The following is a 19,462-nucleotide window of genomic DNA, read 5'->3' as shown; positions in this document are numbered from 1 at the left end:
CGGTGGCCCCCACTGCGGCCGAGGGTCACCGCCGTGACACTGCGCTGACTCCCGGGATAAACTTACTGGATCCCGTGTGGGCGGGCAGCCGCCGCGTGTCTCCAGGTCTGCACGCTATTTACAGGTGGAAGCAAACGCAACCTGTGCAGATTCAGAAAGCCTTCTTTCCACTTAAGAGGCGTGTCTCTATATAAATGGCCAAAAAGATAAGATTCATCATTGTGTGTCCACGATCATATTTTAAAACATAGTTTATAATAGTACTTCTTCTCTTAAAATTAAAGAATTAAAGCATACACTTTTTTTCTAAATAAATTTGCTTTAAAATGAAGATTTGCAAATATTCCTGACCATATTTATGGGATCGGTCCTTATTCTATGAAGAATTGAACATGTCAATAGCATTCTATGAAACTTCTATTTCTTAAGAGGTATAAAACTATACAGCATTTTCTTTTGCTTCTGAAATACAATTTAGAAATGAAATAAAATTGAAAAATAATCTTCACTAGACCTGGGAATTTCCTAAATGGATCAAAGCACTTTTTAACCCAAGAGAAATGTAATTAAAATACTGTGAATTGTTGTTAACAAGCCGCAGCGTCACTCCTAGGGCCTGTACTTCCTTCCCGTGTCTGCCCCAGAGCCCGGGACACTCAGCGACAAGAACAGCACGTCGCTCTTCACACGTGGGTACAGTTGGTTGATGGCGGAGTGTCTATTCGACTTTTATTCTCTCTGTTATCGCTGAGAGACGACTCTTTGCGGACGTGGCACTTGAACACTTGCTTGTAGGCCTTCCTGAAGTTTTCGGAGAGAAACGCGTAGATGATGGGGTTCACCGAGGAATTGCTGTAGGCCAGGCAGTGGGCGGCCACTCGGAACAGGAAGGACGCGGGCGTCAGCGGGAACTGGCCGAACTCAGCCCAGAGGTGGATGACGTGGTGCGGCAGCCAGGACACGCCGAAGACCACGACGACCACCAGGACGGTCTGAGCCGTCTGCAGGGAGGGGGGAGGGGGAGGGCGAGGAGGGACGAGGGAGAGGGACAGGAGGGAGGAGGAGTAGGGGGAGGAAGATGAGGAGCAAGGAGGGAGGAGGGAGAGGGACAGGAGGGAGGAAGAGTAGGGAGAGGAAGAAGAGGAGGAGGAAGAGGAGGAGAAAGAGGAAGCAGGGGGGGAAGATGAAGAGCAATGGGGGAGGAGGAGGAGGGCGAGGGGGAAGGAGGAGGAGGGGGAAGAAGAGGAGGAAGAAGAAGAGGAGGAGAAAGAAGAGGCAGAGGGGGAGAGGAGGGGGAGGAAGATGAGGAGCAAGCGGAGGAGGAGGAGGGGGAGGAGGGGGAAGAGTGCATCGATTACTACAGAAAAAGAATCCCTCATTTTAAAACACACCCAAAGAAAAGTTTATATATTTTTTCAAGAGATGAAAACAGATACTAAATCTACTTTAAGTGTTAACCTTCCCTTCACATGAACTTTCTGTTCGTGCCTCCTTCAAGACCGGTCATTACCGTCCACAGCAATATTTGTATGATGTGTGTGACATGCGCGTGGGTGGTAGGAAGTTCGCTGTGAGTCAGGGAAGTAGAAGTGTGTAAAGATTAAAGACTCACTTTTAAACAAGCAAAACTCTCCCGAGCGCGCGTGGCACGCGCCAACGTGTCACCGTCACCGGCGATGAACCTCAGACGAGCCCTGGACTTGGCTCCCAACAGTCACCTCCACGGACAAGTGTGTTTATTTCTCATTAAACTCTGGCGAATTAAAGACCCAGCTAATGAATGCACTGATGCGTTTTTCGGAGTCATTTGCATCTCAGTCTGTGGACGCATCAGCGTCAGCCGCCTTTGCTGTCTTCCATTTGAACCCTTTCTTTGCTGCTCCTGAATCAGAAGCACTCGGCAGTCGCAGGGGGTCTGCGTGTTTCCTCTGCGATTTCCGCTGAGCAAGAGCTGGGAGGAAGCCGCCCCGAGAAAGATAAAACACGCGGAGCTGACCTGTCCTGTAACTTCGCGCTGAGGGAGACCCAGAGGCTGGAAAGAGGCTTCCGACCGGGAAATCACTGTTGCACCGCAAACTCCTCCCTGTGAAACGCGGGGCCCCACAGCCTGCGGGACTGCCAACGAGGCACCGCAACTCCACGCGGCTGGAGGGTCTCCCCACGGGGGGAGAACGCATCTCATCCCTGCTCATGAATTAGAACCTACTGGCGTAGAAAATGACACCCGGAATGTAACTGTAAGAGTCCTACTCTTCAAGGACTGGCTCTGGGTAGCAAACTAAGATGTGAGTAGAAGTTTGTCAAAGAGGTGGTCCTGGGAGCCAGGAAGCCACCGCCAGGGCCGGGCAGAGGGCAGAGGACTGGGCTGGATCGCAGGGCCGCGAGCAGCTGGGAGGGCAGGGGGAGCTGAGCTCACTGTCCAGATGCAGCCCCGAGACTGGCGGCAGGTCTGCAGACCGGCCTGACCACGCTGTGACCCGGCTGTAGCATCTTTGCAAATGGCATAAGCTCGCTGAGCCCAGCGTCCTCGTCTGCAAAGAGCATGGACCAATGAAACGATTCCCAGACTCTGCCTGGTCACTTAAACTCTGCAAACAACTCAGGTATAAAGACCTGAGTACAGGTTTTATAGGCCACAAGCTTATGTATTAAAGCCACTTACCGCAGGAGACACGCAGCAAACATAATTTGCTCACATGGATTAAGAGTGTGTCCACTATCGACCCATTTATCTATTAGCGTATGAGAAATGCCATTCTCACATGACTTAATCAAAACAATCTAGACATCATTATACCTACAAATAGAACAGAAAACATCATCTCTTCTTTCTATGACAATCATCTCATCTCTCTACCTCATAAAATAATTACCTCTGGATATTCCATTTCAGTGCTTCTTTTAGGAAATTTTTACTAAGTACAAACCTTAGCACAGAAACATGCCCTGTGGCTTGCTGGCGAGATGCAGAGACAACCGGCGGTGTGCCAAGGCACGGAACATTCCCCATGGCAGCGTTTGCCATTTGTGTTAGTTCATTCAAAATTCACCTGCACATTTTTAGTAATCACACTGGTCTTCTCAGAACCACAGACAAGAGTCAGGTTCTTTTTCCTAGTCTACTGGTAGCTTTGAAATGGGACAGGATTAGGACTTACAGTATAAACACCGGGAAAGAATAGTGTTTACACAAACTATATGTAGTGGATGTTTACATAAACTATATCATTCATCTGAGACTGTTCCCAAAGGAGTTTAATAGGGTGTTTGTTGGCATTGACCATGCTCCCAGCTAAGTATCTCTGGGATTTACTATTTTCTCTGTTTCTTCAAGCATCTCTGCCCATGGATGGTACACAAATCAGTGCCCGGCACACGTGCCCTGGGCAGCTGGCCCTGCGTTCTCGAGCTGACTCTGGTTCAGCCGCTGCAACATCAAGGCAGCAACATGCCCATGTGCACAGGAGGAAACAGCAGATGACTTTTGTCTTCCTTCTTCCCTGGCAGCAGGTGTGCACGGGCCCCTAGGCCTAGAGACCTGAGAAGCTGGGAGATGGGCAGGAAGTCCCGTGTGGGTAGAAAACTGTCCTTCCTGATTCACTGCTGCGTCCAAATTGTCAGGCTTAGAGAGCCATGTGCCTAGCACACACCAGCTCAAAGTTATAGATCTGGCCCAAATGACACACGGCACTAATCCCAGCCCTGGGATTTAAGCAGATACGTTTGCCCATCGCTACCTGGTATGAAGCTGTTTTACAGATGCAGATATCTAGTCCCCCCGCGTGGCTGTGATTCATCCTGTGGACGTTGTTAGATAGTTACCTAGGAATCTGCCTTTTTAAAAAGATGAAGAGGGTGTTTGGAAAACTACTGATGAATTACATTAAAGCCACAACAAAAGCGAAGTTCTCTTACCCACAGTGAGTTAAACACAGTCAAAGACGCTTCACTCGGTACAGACCCCGAAGGCTGAGGCTGCCGTTCTCCCCAGAAAGGCCCGGGAAAGCCGCTTCCTGTCTCTCCAGACTCATCAGACCGCAAAGCAGGGAACCCCTCCTCCATAGAGAAGGAGGCAGATCTTTCTTTTTGTTGTTGTTTCATTTTTAACACATTTTTTCTTTTCTGACAGGATCATCGTCTCTGTCAGATATGGAGTTATGCCCAGTGCATGTACTACACTTTTAGTACTTACTGGCCATTACCTTTCGATGGAGAAAAGTCATCGTTGAAAATTAGGTACTAAATCTCTGTCCTAACTCTCGTCGTTCCGAGCTTAGCCCTTTATCGGCATGGTCTCTTTGTGCAGCTTATGCTGAAAGTATCTAAATAACGTTAACGTCTCTTCTTACTGTGAGATGCTCTTTTCAAGTCATCTGAGACATCTGTTCTTTCTTCAAAGAATTTTACTCACGACTATGTCTAATGGAACTTGGTTGGGGAGAAAAATCGACTAAAAGACGAGAATGATAAAAAAAAAAAAAAAGGCATTTCACAAATTATATAAATGACAGCCAAAAAGCTTGCTGAATTACTTCAAGCCAGAAAAAAAAAAAGTGACTGATCGCAGAATCCAGTGGCTGCTAGGACATCAAGGGGTCATTTAGTCCAATTTTCCTCCGAGAAGCAACCGGCCAGGACAGTGGTCTATCCGCTTTCTAAGTCTTCCAAGGATTATTTAAGAATCTTGCTTTACTATCCAATTAGCCTTGTGCCAGAAACATTTCTTTATGTCTAGCAGAGTTTAAGCAAAGCACGTAATGGATGACAGGGCTCTGTACTATTATTTCTGCAGTAGAAACACATTCTTCCCATGTGCTCTTCTCCAGACATGGAGAAAAACTGTTCAGCCTGTTTGTCGTGAAAGGGCAAGCTCTCCAGCCCATAATATTAACAATTCCAAATCTTGACGGGAAAACCCGTAAGGACAGTGCCACGGTCTGAATGTCTGTGTGCCCCGCAAAATTCATGTGTTGAACCCTAATCACCAGGGTGGTGGTAGTAAGGCTGGGGCTTCGGGGTGATTAGGTCACCAGGGTGGAGCCCTCGTGAGTGGAATTAGTGGCCTCATGCAGGAGACCCCAGGGAGCTGCCCGGCCCCTTCCACTAGGTGAGGACTCAGAGAGAAGGTGCCACCTGTGAACCCTGAGTCTGCTGGCACTTGATCTTGGACTTTTAGTCCAGAACAGTGAGAAATACATTTCTGTTACTTATGAATCCATGGCGTTTTGCTACGCAGCCTGAACAGACAGCTGGATGCCGCACAGAGCAAGGAAACGGCTCGGCCACTGGGGGGGAGCACGGGAAGCAAACAGAGCTGAAATGAGCAAACTGCCAGGGTCTACATCACACCCGCCCACCGTCCGTCAAACCGTGACTCTGCGTGCACTGTGACAGCCATGTGCCAAGTTCTGTGTTCTGTGCTGAGACCCAGGGACACCCCAGGGGCCAGGCCGCTGCCTGCCTTCAGGGATCCCACCACCATCCTGTCTGCTCCGGGCGAGTCGCTGTCCTTCCTCGGCTTCTCTTCTCCCTCCCCTGCCGCCCCCGCCCCCCTGTCAGTCTCTCCTCTCCACTCCCCTCCCCTCTCTCCACTCCCTTTTCTCACCCCTGCCTCCTGTCACTCTCTTCCATGCACACCATGAGCACCGCCACATTTATTTGTCCTGTGCAAACAAGGAGGAGTTTAAACATATCAAAAGAGACCTGACAGCTGTTCGGTGCCTATTAAGGGTCAGAGGCTGTGGGAATGGAAGAGAGAATCCCTCCTTCACATGCTAAAACCTCCTCATATGGTAAGAAGGAGCACAAGATAATTATATATAAGTAGGTATTTATTTTATATATGAACACATACATATACACATACATACATAAACCTAAATATCTGTGTATGTCTATATATACGTGTGTGTCTGTGTATATGTGTGTATAACTAAACAAAGTAAACTAATCACTAATCTTTTGGTTTTTTTCTCCAACTCCTGACCTCGAGCGATCCACCCACCTCGGCCTCCCAGAGTGCTAGGATTACAGGCGTGAGCCACCGCGCCCGGGCTTCTTTTGGGTTTTTGTTGTAAAATAGAATGTTTTCTAATCGTTTCTTATAAGACCTAGTTTCCTTTTTTAAGCATGTTGTTCTTCTTTGAGACCTTTATAATTTCTTTCCAATGGTTTTTCAAATACAGAGGCTAAAGCTAGCCATAGACACAAATAAGATACAGGACATGTTAAAGAAATATTTTCTTTCATTTCTTTTGGCAAGCATAAAATATTTTAGATCATTAGTAAACATTTACCTTATAAGGATAGTGTCTTCTCTGTTAGAGTTCAGCAAGCCAGTCCCTCTCTAGGGAATTAATTTCTTCCTCCTCTGACTCCACTCACTCACCACGTTGAACAATCCCTCTGGGCTCTCTGCTACTGTGTCTCTGCTACTACAGCGTTGGCCTCCCACGGAGCAGTTCCCTCAGTCTCCCCACCTCAGTCCCGCATGGAGTAGAGGCTCGAAAATCACTGTCCAGGGGGACGTTATAAACAATCCTTAACTGGTTTTAATGAGTCATTTTCTTAGCGATGGGAAGTGTGGTTCAGAGGAAAACCTAGTCTTATAGATTAGAAAAATGGGAAAAATTCCACCATAACAGCACATTACTGAAAACAGAGGGGGAAAACATCAACTTTTAGGATTTATTCCATTCATATAACTTAGCCCTTGGTCAGCTCTTAGAAAACAGAGCCTAGAAGCTTAAAATGAAACATACATAATTGTTCAGACGTAAGAAAAGATCAACAAAAGGCAGCTGCAACATAGACTTGTTACTTATGTTGCACCTTTTATTCTTAGGGGTTATCCTAAAAACCTAATGGCTTTATTTCTAATACAAGCTAATTTTTTGTTGCCAGAAAAAAATAAAGTCTTACAGTTTGTGCTTTTTAACCAGCTGTCTGCCATTTATTGTCAACTCTAGGAACAGATGTGTTTTCAGCCACAAACTGTTGTTCAAAAACAAGGAGAGTCGAGAGGAAGAAGAGCTATCCTTTATTTTAGTAGAATTTTTTAAGTAAATGTGATTAAACCATAATTTCTGAAAATTATATATGATATTGATCATAATAAATATTTAGAAGGAAAAACAAGGTATTCAAGATGTTATTTGTAATATTTGTGAGTTAAAACATCTTGTTATAATCTCCTTCTCTCTAATCATATTGTCTAATAATCTCATTCTACTTTCCAAAATCAGAAATCATGTAGATATTATTCAAGTAGGACTTATATTAATCCTGATTAGTGGAATAGTGGTTCCACAAGATGTAAAATGTAATCACCATCAGTGAGCGAGGGGCCCTGAGGTTGCTCAGGAGAAGGGCGCTTGGATGAGGACAATTCCCAGTGGGTGGACTTTCTGTCCCGTGTTCCCCGGGCTTTACCTCTTTGCCCCCTGGGCCAGCATCAGCACAGGTGTGGGTGGGAGAGACAAGGACAGTGACACACTCTCGGGGCTTTAGGAAGGGATTATAACCATGTCCTCTCAACTGAGATCAAACCAGAGTCTCCAGGAATCATCCTGGAGATGGTCAAGAAATGAAAGGACTCTGCACTCTGTCCCAGCCAGCCCAGACATACCTCCTGACGAGGCTCAGAATCCAAAAAACACACATTTCCTTGCCTCCCCAGCCCAGCTAAGTTTCACGTGGCACAGCCACCTGCAGAGCCCTCACCGACACCCGCTCTCTGTTCCCAACTGATGACTCCGTGGTAAGAGACTTGCTTCAAACGTCTGGACCAAGGACTTACATTGCACAGGCCTTGGAGGATGTGAGGATAATCTAAAATAAAAGTAAACTGACTTCTAAAAAGTAATACATATAAATTTGTGAGTATTACCTTTTTCTTGGATGCTTCCGACTTCTTTGACATGTTCTTCAACTTTTTGTGCAAATGATTAAGGACCTGGAAAACATAGACTAATAAAGTCAGTCTGCCTCTCATCTCACGTCCTGCAATGGCAATGCCATTATTTACAAAATCACTAAAATAAGAATGTACGTTAGGTGACAACATAGCAGTGAGTATGAATTGCCAAATGCATCTGTTTTTCTGACAATTAGGAGTGTCCCAGCAAGACGACACGCAGCAGCCTGTAGCAGTAGCATCTGTCAGCAGAGACAGCTGGTGCACCAGCTCCGGGGTTCTGTCCAGAAAGAGGCACACCGCGACCCACTCGTGAATACTGATTGGGCTGTCTCCTGCCTCGGCTTCCCCCAGGAGTCCACATGGTAGCAATCACCAGGTCCCTAATAAATGTTGGGCACAGTATAGATCCCAGATACATTGAAAAACTAGAGACCTGCCCTCGGGAATTCACACCATCCAATCCAGAAAGGAAGCAGTGAACAAATGAACATAATGCAATCAGATGTTTCTCAGCGCAGCCCAGCCAAACAGCGCCAGCATTTGTGTGGACATATTCCTTCTGTTTCCTTCTTAGGGCTGTCTCCACCGCAAATCCCCTGAGAGCAGGTTAGCACCCTGTGCTACTCCTCTCGGGTTTTGTTCAAATCCTGCCCCCCACACGATGCTTTAGACAACTTACATTTTGGGAACTCAGCATCACTGATGATATATAGACTGTTTTTGCAAGGTTTCTCTAATGTCTCCTTGAGACACACTCCCTTCCTTAATTAGAGAAACTGTCTTTGTATCCTCTTGCCACTGTAATAGTCAGGAGAAACGATATGAAAATGTTGGGTTTTACATATAGGAATTTCCGACATGAATTTGGTCTCATACAACATTCCCAGCCCTGCAGAACTGTTATCTGAGTTCATCTTTATATCCCATCTGAGGGAAAAGCTAGAGGAAATTTAGCCTCTGGATGACTTAGGGCTTTGGATTGTCTATAGGTTGCTGGGTAAGCCTCTCAAGGAGCCAGAAGGCACGTTCCAGCCAGTTGTTTGTTCACTTTGGCACCATGGTTGTAAATAATTTAATCGAATTGACTTATTGCAGAAGCCTGCTCCGTTCAGCTAGAAGCAACACCTCTGGAGCAATTAGTCATATCCTGCTTGAGAAGCCACAGGATTTATTTACCAACCTTCCAAGTGCTATGCGGGCTAAGCAGCCTTCATTGGGCTATAAATTTAGGACACCAAATTCTCTGCCCAACTGAAATACTTCTCTTTTTCTGAAACGGCCCAGCACCCTCTGGACAAGTTTTTACTTGCTACAGGAGCAAGGACAAGTTTTTACTTGCTACAGGAGCACTGGGGACAGCTCCCAATGCATTGATGGTGTGTCAGCTTGCTGTTCTGCTGACAGAAAATAGGGTAAGAACTGAAGGCAAGGCAGAGATGGAATAGGAGCTTTGTTTTTGCAGGAACAATTGAGCACATCTTTCAAAGGGAAAGGAAAGGGCTGGAGCAGGCAGGACCCACCCGAGAGGCAGAGCTGGCAAGGAGGCCCCGTGCCAACTTCCCCGTGGGAAACTGCAGGACAATACCTGCCCCCGAGGGCAAGGGACACAGGGACACGGGAGAGACCAGAAGAGAGGCAGCATGATGACGCTGGAGACCCCTCCTGGAGAGGGAATCGACTGATCATTCAAGTGTTCCCAGCCTCAGTCTGCTGCCGAGGTGTGCTCATTCCCGCCAACACTGCGCTGGACACAGCTCAGTACCTTCCACACACCTAAGAATACCGACTGCTGTTGGATTGGTCAATGGAGAAAATACTCAAGTGTATTTTTCTTAGCTCTGTCTCTCTTCAATAGCCCACTCTACCAGCACACAATGACATACTGTGATGCATTCCAATTAAGGTTTTGTCATCCAAGAAGAAAGCCTCCAGATGATCATGAAAGATATGATTATGTTTCTTTAGGAGACGGTGACAGCATGGCAATATGTCTCAATTATTCTGCAGGTTTGGGGGCTTGCACAGGAAGGTACCGGCTCAAACCCAAACCGAGGTCATGCTGGCCACGTCCTGGGGATTCAAAACAACCTCACCGGGGAGGCACCCCGAGAGTTTGCCTGCATGTTGGACAAAGGAACTTGTAAGACTTGGGGAACAGAAAGCAACTTATTAAGTTTTATAAAGGAAAAATCCCACCCTGTAAGGTCAGGTGCCTTTGTGACCATCTGTGAGTCTCTGTGTGGCCATCAGACCTGGTCCTCAGACAAACAGAGAGTCCTGAACCTATTGCTCAAGTAGCAAAATCCTTAACTGGATAATGAACACTTAATGACCAAACCAAAGAAAAGCAACCTTCACCTAGTCCTGAAGGCCCTGAAATGAATTTGCAAATACTACCTCGAATTCAAAATATTTTTCTAGTTATGCTTAAAAGCAAACCATTTTCATATTTTAAAAATCCAAATGATCATGTATCTATTAAATTATAAAAACTATTTCCAAACTTCGGCTTCAATGTGACTTTTATAAACTCTGAAATGACAGAAATGTAGCCTAATTTATCCCTAAAAGTTTACTTTGTCATTTCCACAAAGAAGATTCAAGTTATTTTCCCTAAAGACTTTGGGGAGATGAGGTTAGGGTGTGCTCCAGTTCTAAGCCAGTAATTAGGAATTTAAGAGCCAAATATTTTCAGAATCCCTCTCGCCCCTGCACACCCTCCCCTGCTCAGGAGACTGGGAGTGGCTGCCTGCTGGAACCCTTCCCGCATCATTCACCAGCCCCATAATCTGAGTTCGCCTCTCTTTTCCCCAAAACTCTTTTTGTTTGTCAATGAAGCAAAGACAAGGGCCCCCATCATGGCGTTGTCATGCAAGTTAAATGAGATGGTGCACATATCAGATAACTGTGCCGTGTAGAAGAGTCCTCGTTTTGCATTTCCAGAAAACTGAATGAATAAACCATTTTCCAAATAGCTACACTAGAGTTACTTTCCAAATTCCCTACCTCTGCCATATTTCTTCATATGTAACCTTTTTGTGTAGGCCATTCTTTGAGATAATTTCCAAAACATTACTATTCAAAACAGACACAATCTACATGGATGACACAGGTGTGTAGGGGACAAGTGGCATAGAGTAAGCATTTTGCTGGGAAAAAACGACCTCATGAATGGAATATAAGAACCTGTTGTTCTACGGAGTCTGGCTGTTTATGGTCCTGTAGCCACAGCCTTATGGGAAACAGCATGAGAGACAGAGAGAAGCTTAGGTGGACATTTCAGAACCTGCTTAGGAAAGTGTGTTTTTCACAGGAGGACGCTCTGGGGAGAGTGTGCCGCACACACTGGGGTCCAGCCCGTGACCCCCGGCACATGATTATTCAACACGACACTTTTACCTACTCAAGCATTAACAAGCAGTATCAATGGCTTAAGACTTTTTGATCTGCATAAAATCTTCAAACCTTGTGTGATTAAGGAAAGAGAATGTGAGCTTGCTGAGCTCTGCCGGGCTCTACGCAGCGAAGACAGCATCTCCCCAGGAAGCGGAGCCACCTCGCTCCAGCCAGGTGTGTGCGCTACGCCTCCCTCTAGGGCTGGGATTGATCCACCGCCTGAATCACTCAGTGCTGTTTCCACGACCTTTCTAACAAGGATTGAAACGGCAAACACAACAGCTTCAAAGTTCTCTGGAGACTTCGGTTAAGCCTCTGGGAAGAAATACTGTTTTACCACTTGGGTTTATAAAGCTAAATAAAATGTGAAGCTCTGTCCCCGTGAGAGCCTCCCTGAGCAAGTGCAAACTGCGTGCCTGGGGAAGGGGGCGGCACCGAGCTGGGGAGCCGGCGACGGGGACCGCCCGGGCAAAAGGCCGGCTCTGGTGGCTTCGCGCTCTCGGATTTCTGCGGGCGCCGCGCGAACACCCCGCAGGCCGGTGGGTGCCAGAGCTGCCGAAGCAGAGAGGGGTTTCCCCTGCCGAAAAGTAGGCGTGGGGCGCCGGCCTGCAGCCTGGACCACCCCGGGCGCCGAGGGCTGCAGCGGCGAGGAGGGCGGGCAAGAGAGCGTTGCTCTACCGACCCTAGAAGTGAACTGCAAACTCGCCCCGCGCGTCTCCAACTCGGAGTAACTTTCCCGAGCGGCACACACGGGGCAAGCGCCCGCAGAGGGATGGCAACCCGGAGTGGGGATGGTTCCCTGTACCAGTCAGCCCGAGTGTCAAGACTAAGGGCTGGGGCGCGGGGACACAGAGATGCCCCTGTCGCCCCTCGGCCCGCCCCCCGCGTCCGGGCCCGCGCCCCGCCCCCACCTTGGCATAGCAGAAGCAGATGAGCAGAAGCGGCAGCAGGTAGCCGAAGACGAAGGTGCACACCACGTAGGCCTTCTTGTGGCGCTTGTTGGGCCAGTGCTCCCAGCAGAAGGTCTGGTTGCTGGCATTGGGGTGGAAGAGGCCCTGGTGGTAGGCCATGGGCGAGGCCATGGCGACGGACAGCGCCCAGATGAAGCCCACGCCCAGCAGCGCGTTGCGGGACACCCTCAGGGCGGAGGCGCGCCGCGAGTGCACGATGGCGACGTAGCGGTCCACGGACATCGCCGCCAGCGTGAAGATGCTGACCAGCATGGAGACGGTGAAGAAGTAGTGGACGAACTTGCAGATGAAGGCGCCCAGCACCCAGGTGGGCAGCGCGTACACCGTGGCCTGGAAGGGGATGCAGAAGAGCAGGTAGGCCAGGTCCGCGACGCTCAGGTTGAGGATGAACAGGTTGGTGGTGCTGCGGGGCTTGCCCGGCTTGCTGCGCGCCAGCACCGTGATCACCAGGCTGTTGCCCAGCACGCCCAGCGCGAAGATCAGGCCGAAGACCACCAGCGTGATGAAGTTCTCCACGCCGATGCCGAAGAGCGGCCTCTGCTCCGCCGCCGCTGGGGGCTCCGGCCAGCTCCCGTTCCCCTCGCTGAGGTTCGCAGCCGCCGGCTCCATGGCCTGCAGGGTCGCCGGGCGCGGGCAGCGGGGCGCTCTGGGGAGGAGTGCCTGTGCCTGCGGGGAAAGTGGGCCCCAAGGGGCGCCGGGGGTCCCAGCCCAAAGCAGGGAGCGCGCGGGTGTCAGAGCCAAGCCTCCCGTGATGGGCACGACAGCGGGCGCCGCGACCCGGCAACCCTGCCTGATGGCACCGTCCCTGTGCAGTGGCCTTCTGAGAGAGGGTGGGGACGCGAGCCGGAGCTAGACCTTCCCGGGAGGGGGCGGCGGTCTCGGGAGCCCCGGGGTTCCCTGCCCGGGCGCCTGCTGCAGCCGCCAAGCCGGGGAGGCGTGACAGCCCTCTGTCTGCCTTACCAGCCCCGGGTCCCTGCTGGCGGTTTTCCCTCGCTCCTGGAGTGGCTTCGGGCTGCACCTGTTGCTCTGAGCGGTTCCTTCCTGGCGCTCCCAGCCGCTCGATGAGGCTCGCAGAGGGCTCGCCGCGCTCCCTGCGCGCTCCCGCCGCTGCCCGGGGGCCGGCGCCTCCGACCTCCTCCGGCTCTTGCAGAAATCCCGAGTCGTCCCCAGGGCGAGAGCTGTCCTGTGCCTCCCTCCGGTGCGCGGAGTCCAGGGCTCCTCGGAGGGCCTCTCCGCTGCAAGACAGAGGCGGCGCAGACAGCCGGCTGCAACCCGCACCCTCCAGAAGTCTCGGCGCCGAGCGGAGACTGGACGAATTCGAATGAGGTGGGTCCCCGCCGCCCCCGCGCCGCAAGCCGCGCTCGCCCCCGCGGTGCGGACCTGCGGCCGGTTAGGCGGGGCCGCCCGGGCAGGGCGAGGGCAGCGGAGCGCCCGGGGCGCAGGGCTCGGTATCCGCCAGCGAGGGCGCCTGCCGCCCCGTAGCAAGCCCGGGGAAAGCAGGGGTTGGCACCGCTACCCGGAGTTTTGTAAAATTCGTCGCCTAATCCCCGCCCTCACCCTGCGGGCCACTGGGGAGGAAACCAGGGAAGAAAGATGAGCGGGCTGCTCCTCGTAACGGGCCAGCCGTGGGAGGGAGACGCGGCGCTCCCGGCCAAGTTCCCCTGGTTCTCGGAGCGTGTCAATCTGAAGGCCTGAACTAATGCAATGTTTTCAAAGTGAGAGAACCTGTGTCCTGTCTTATCGCTGCGGTAAATGTGGACGTGCCAACAGGACACTAAGCTGTCTACGTGCAGTGGTGCCAGTGAACGTCGTCGCTGTAGCTCGGGCTGGAATGGAGTCATTTATTCCCAGCGTTTATGTGAATTGTTTATATCACTTTCAAAAACGGTGTGTTCCCCCCATTCTCCAAACGGGACTGAGTCTCCATCCTGTGCGGACGCAGTGCCTGCGGACACGGGTGACAGGAGCACGAACAGGGTACACAGCACCCCCAGAGGGGCCCCAGTGTGCAGAGACGGAGGTTGACATACAGCGCAGGCAAGTGCTGTAATTAAAGTGCACACAAAGGTGGGAGTTTGGGGACTAAGTCGCATCTCATTTTTCTGTCTCACTAGCTCTGCTCTTCCTCCTTTCCAGAAAAATTCTGATGCAGTTCATGGAGCATCTACTATCTTAATGTTTGTGTTGCTATAAAAGAATACCTGGAACTGGGTAATTTATAAAGAAAAGAGGTTTATCTGGCTTGCAGTTCTGCAGGCTGTACAAGAGGCACGGAGCCAGCATCTGCTCCCGGGCGGGCTCTGCTGCCCCTTCCCGTGGTGGAAGGTGGAGGGCGGCCGGATGTGCAGAGATCACGCAGGGGCAGAGGAAGCAGGAGAGCGGGAGGAGGGGCCAGGCTCTCTTTAACGACTAGCTCTTGCGGGAACTAAGACTGAGAACTCACTCGCTACCATGAGGATGACACCAAGCCATTCATGAGGGACCCAGCCACATGGCCTGAAACTTCCCATTAGGCCCCACCTCCAACACTGGGATCAGATTCCAAGGAGAGGTTTGGAAACTGTAGCACCTATTATGTACTTTACCTGCATTTACTGTTCATTTAATACAGTTCTCTTGCTTCGGAATTCCTTGCAAGGGAATTGTTCTATTCACACACATTTTTTCCAGAGGATGAAATTGAGTGTAAGTAACTTGGTTATCTGGAGAGCAGGGAAAGGGCCTTGGACTCTGTTGAGTCAGATGCAACCCCGGAGGGAGTTTCAAGCAGAGAAACGCCACCATCCGACCTGCAATTCAGAAGGATTACTCTGGTGTGTGGAACGGAGCAGGGAAGCTGGCTGGGATCTAGACAGCAGGTAGTACAGGTGTGGGGGGGAAGAGTTTGGATTCTGGTGTCTTAAAGGTTTTGCCAGTGAGATTGGTTGGTGGGCAGATTTAAGGTGGGAGGGGAAGGGAGAGACCGGATGACTCCATGGTTTAGCCTGACAGCCTGGAAGTGGGAACACCATGCACTGAATTGAGTCAAAGAACACAAGGAGTAGGTTTGGAGGTGGGAAATCCTGTTAAATTTCAGACGCTCATTAAGCAGGCGGTTGCAAGAATGCAGTTGGATTGGTTGGTCCTGAGTGACAGGAGAGGTCAGAGCTGGAGACATGGATTGAGCAGTTACTAAAATTCGGTTAATGGTTAGTAGAACTCAAAATTCCTTGTGCCTAGCGAAACAGCCCAGGATGCTGTTTGACTCCCGGTACCTCTGCGCACCCTACCTGGCTCGTGGTTCAGTAGTTTAGTTCCCTTAATCTCCCTCCGGTTCTGCGTCCCCCTTGCCGTCTGGGCGGTGCTTTCTCTCTGCACCCTGTAGCTGCTCTCCCACCGTCTCCCGCGCTTCAGTTTTGCTCTCGAGAAGTCGGCTGCTGTTGTGCTATTTCTCACTTCTTTTTAGATAATTTGACTTTTTCTCTGTTTTTAATGTCTTCTCTTTATCATTGGTGTTTAAAACTTCATTTTGATATGCTTGTGACGGTTTTCATTTTTCATCCCTTTTTGTCAAGTGTCTGAAGCTGACAAATTCATATTTTTCATCAGTTCTGGAAAAATTTCAGCCATTATTTTTTTTAAGTATTTACTTTCCCAGTCCTTGGCATTCTGTCCTGCTGGAATTCAGAGAGACAGACATCAGCCTTTTCACTCTGCCCCTCCTGTCTCTTAGTCACACTGTTTCATGTTTTTCTTCTCTTCATCTGTGCCAATTTATTGGCATTTCTTTAGCAATACCTTCTTCATTTAACTATTCTCCTGGAATTCTACTAGATCTTTTCCTCAAATGCACCAGGACTATGTTGTAATATTTTCTCTCATTGTTCAAGTTTCTAATTGCCTCTCTTATTGATTCAAATATTTTTTTAAATGTACTGATTTTATATTGTGAAAATTCCAATATCTGAACTCCTTGGAGTCTAATCATGCTTTTATTATTTCTACTGAGTTTCTTTCCCTGTAACTTGTTTCCAATTTTTACTTTTGCTTTTGTTTTTGTCCTTCAGATTTCTATTTGGCCAGAATGTGTCTGTGACAATTTTATGAGACCTGAGTTAAAAGCACATTCCTGCAAAAGTATTTTTATTTACTTCTGCTGTTTGCCCCATGGCGCCATCAACTCAGGACAGTTTAAAGTTAATTTCTCAGCTTGATATGCCTTGGGAGACACAAAGGTAAATTCAGACTTCAGCACCTACAGGAGAGAGGGAGTGTGGGCATAAATTCTCAGAGAAGCCTTTCCCTCCCACCTGCGTCTGAGGCCGCTGGAGTTTTCTGTTAGAGAAGTTTTTGTGGGTAGGTTGTTTCATTGCTCCCAAGTGTTTTCTGCACTCCCCGTTGGAAGACAATATAACCCTGCTTTTACCGTGCGACCCTTTCTGCTCTTGCCAGTGGCAGAATGAGTCAGACAGCGTCCTTCAGGCTCTGGCCAGGGCAACACGGGTGCAAGTGCAGTGAGGTCATACTGAGTGCAAGGTTTAAGAGACACCGTTGAGGTCGTTACTCTGGTCCATTCCAGAAAGGGGTTGCTTTTTCAGGCCGTGTTCTGCATGAACATGCATGGCACAGAATTCCAGCTGCCCCCAGCCGAAATGCCACACAAGCCAGAAATAACCTTTATGGCTCTGAGCTACTTGTTACTGCAGCTTAATCTAGTAAAAGCTGACTAATGCATTCTTTCACCAGGGAAGTTTTTATAGGTGACCCTTTTGTTGCTGGTATAGCCTTTCAAGGGTCCTGGATTTTTGCAGTTGTCCCAGTTCCAATTCTCTGTTTTGATTGAATCCAAGAGCCAGGCTCTCCTAATGGAAATTAAAAAAAAATAAGTGGCAGATATGAAGAGTATTCACCAAACATTCAGTTCTCCCCTTCCAGGCTCACGTAAGGCTGCACGTGTCAGCACCATTGCTGTTGGGCAAGTCTGCACAATTTGTTATGTCCAATCAAAGATGAAAGGGAGGGAAATGTCCAGGCCACACCAGGGAGAAGCCCACTCTCAAGTGCCCAGTTTGGTGGCCATGAGGAGGCCCCAGGCTTTGGTGGCAGCCTCGAGGGAGGCAGGCTGGATCCCTGAGTCACTGCATGGAGTTGTCCCCCAGAGCAGCGGCAATGCTTTATATGGAAATGAGACGTTAACTATTCGTTGTGTTAAGCTCTGTAATTTTCAGAATTGACTTTTTATTGCAGCTAAATACAGCCTATCTTTAGCAAGTCCCCAAGACTTTGGCCAATGAATTTGCCAAGAGTCCTGGCCACAGTGGCTTCAGTACCTGTCCAGCACTGTGGCTTTCTGCTCCTTCTTTGCTCTTGGACCCTAGAAATGTCCCCATTCCACTGAAGCCTGATTTATAGACTCAAGTGGCTTTAAAAAAAACAAGGTAAAAAGCTAGTAAGTCTTTTCATAGAGTCCATAATATTGATAGAAAATTATGTCTGAAAATTGGCTTTTAATGGAAACCTGCGTCTACACAGAAACCTGCCTGTGCATGTCTTCAGTAGCATTATTCATAATTGCCAAAACTAGAAGCAAATAGGATGTTATCCAACAGGTGAGTGGACACAAACTGAGGCACATTCACACCGAGGAAGACTACTCAGCAATCGGAACAAATGGGCTCTAATCCATAGAGCTCAGACACGTCCCAGATGTGTGTTGCTTAGTGGAAGAGGCCAGTCTGGAAAGGCTGCGGGCTGGGAGCATTCGGTCCTCATCCTTCCGGGCCTGGTGCAAACGCCCAGCCACAACTGCCTGCGTGTTGAAATCCGCCCCGTCCGGCCAGAGATGCCTCTCTCCCTCTGTCTCTCTCTGTCTCTCTCCTTCTGTCTCTCTCTGTCTCTCTCCCTCTGTCTCTCTCCCTCTGTCTCTCTCTGTCTCTCCCTCTGTCTCTCTCCCTCTCTCCCCCACCCCTCAACCTCTCTTCCTCTCTCTCTCTATGACTATCCCTTCTCAACTCACTTTTCTGGTTTCTCATACTCTTATCCTTTCATCTTTATTCCTCAAGGTTTTGCTATTAATTAATCATCACTTCCTGCTCTACGCACTCTCCCAAGGGGCATTGACCAGGATGCACCGGCCACGGTGGCACGCACACCCTCACCTTCCAATGGCTCTGCCGCATGGACATGTATCTGCTGCTCATTTGATATTCTGAGTCTTGAGGCAGTGGAGCAGCTCCCTCTGCAGGGACATCAGAGACTCAGGCAGCCATTTCAGGGACAGACAGGACACAGTTCTCACGGGGAAAGGCTGAGCAAACTGAGGATCTGCAGCTCACATTACTCTCCGAGAAGCCGACCAGCACAGAGAAGAGTGCTGGCTGACGCCTTCGCAGGACGCATGGAGGTGAGTTTGGAAGTGAAACGGAGGGGACGTGAGGGGCTTGGCCCCAGGCTGGGTCACGTGTGGGCCAGTTTCTGTCTCATCAGCCCTGAGCTGGGGTCCAGGGGGCTGTGTCCGGGAGCCCAGCGGCTCACAGCAGCCTCCAAACACGCGTTGCCGTAGCCAGAGCTCCACTATTGAGTGCCAACCCTGAAGTTTTAGTTTGATAATATTTCAAATGACTCTTCATTTGGATGCTTTTAACTCATTTTCTCGTAAAAGAGGAATCTCTACCTTTAGTTTTCATTTTATGAGTCTTATAAAATGTAACAATAATACTTTTCTGAGAAAAAGATTTAGAAAATTTCCATCATTCTCTGAGACTGGAAAGTGTATATGTTTAGTTTCCTCCTGAGTGTTTGAGAGTCTGGGTTTGAAAGGATGAATGGAGGAAAAAGTAGAACAAGGCAGGGCCTTGAATGTCAGTACCAATGTGCAAACCTCTCCCTGCTCTGGGCTCCCTTGGGATACCTCTACGTTCCTGTATCTGAATTTATCACATCGTAAATAGTGAATTTCATGTCTTTTCTTTCACAGGACTGGGTGTTTCTTCATGTCACGCATCATCCATTGCTCAGCTCAGCATGGCCACCTGCTCGCTGCTCAGAGCCAGAAGTCGCTGGAAGTATTTCATTGCTCCCAAGACACGCTAGCGCTTGCTAAAAGAACTAGGACCAGAACAGGGGGTCAGATCGCTTTCAAAGCCTTCTAAGAGCTGTGGTTCTACCAGCTGCACTCTGTAACAAACTCTATTTTTCC

General features: G+C 49.2%; 2 protein-coding genes across 2 annotated transcripts in view; one reads left to right on the top strand and one right to left on the bottom strand.

Moving 5' to 3' along the window:
* LOC123621771 (myelin basic protein) overlaps positions 1–19,462 on the top strand; it is a 1,012,103-nt gene that overhangs the window by 848,359 nt on the left and 144,282 nt on the right. The window lies entirely within an intron of this gene.
* Positions 469–12,894, bottom strand: GALR1 (galanin receptor 1). Its single transcript, XM_045527680.1, has 3 exons — positions 12,226–12,894; positions 7,889–7,954; positions 469–1,001 (listed from the first exon to the last, which is right to left on the bottom strand). Exons 1-3 carry the CDS (start codon positions 12,892–12,894, stop codon positions 684–686), a joined length of 1,053 nt encoding a protein of 350 aa, XP_045383636.1. The 3' UTR covers positions 469–683.

This window comes from Lemur catta, chromosome 16, assembly GCF_020740605.2.
Source record: "Lemur catta isolate mLemCat1 chromosome 16, mLemCat1.pri, whole genome shotgun sequence".
Classification (NCBI taxonomy): domain Eukaryota; kingdom Metazoa; phylum Chordata; class Mammalia; order Primates; family Lemuridae; genus Lemur; species Lemur catta.
This window is presented reverse-complemented; position numbering and strand designations above follow the sequence as displayed.

What these genes read in the sequence shown, in the direction of transcription:
- GALR1 (XM_045527680.1), bottom strand. Translation starts at nt 12,894, where the DNA reads ATGGAGCCGGCGGCTGCGAACCTCAGCGAGGGGAACGGGAGCTGGCCG. An exon ending in TCTGCTTCTGCTATGCCAAG is followed by an intron (nt 7,955 to 12,225) that starts GTGGGGGCGGGG and finishes TATGTTTTCCAG; the next exon opens with GTCCTTAATCATTTGCACAA. An exon ending in CGGAAGCATCCAAGAAAAAG is followed by an intron (nt 1,002 to 7,888) that starts GTAATACTCACA and finishes CCCTCCCTGCAG; the next exon opens with ACGGCTCAGACCGTCCTGGT.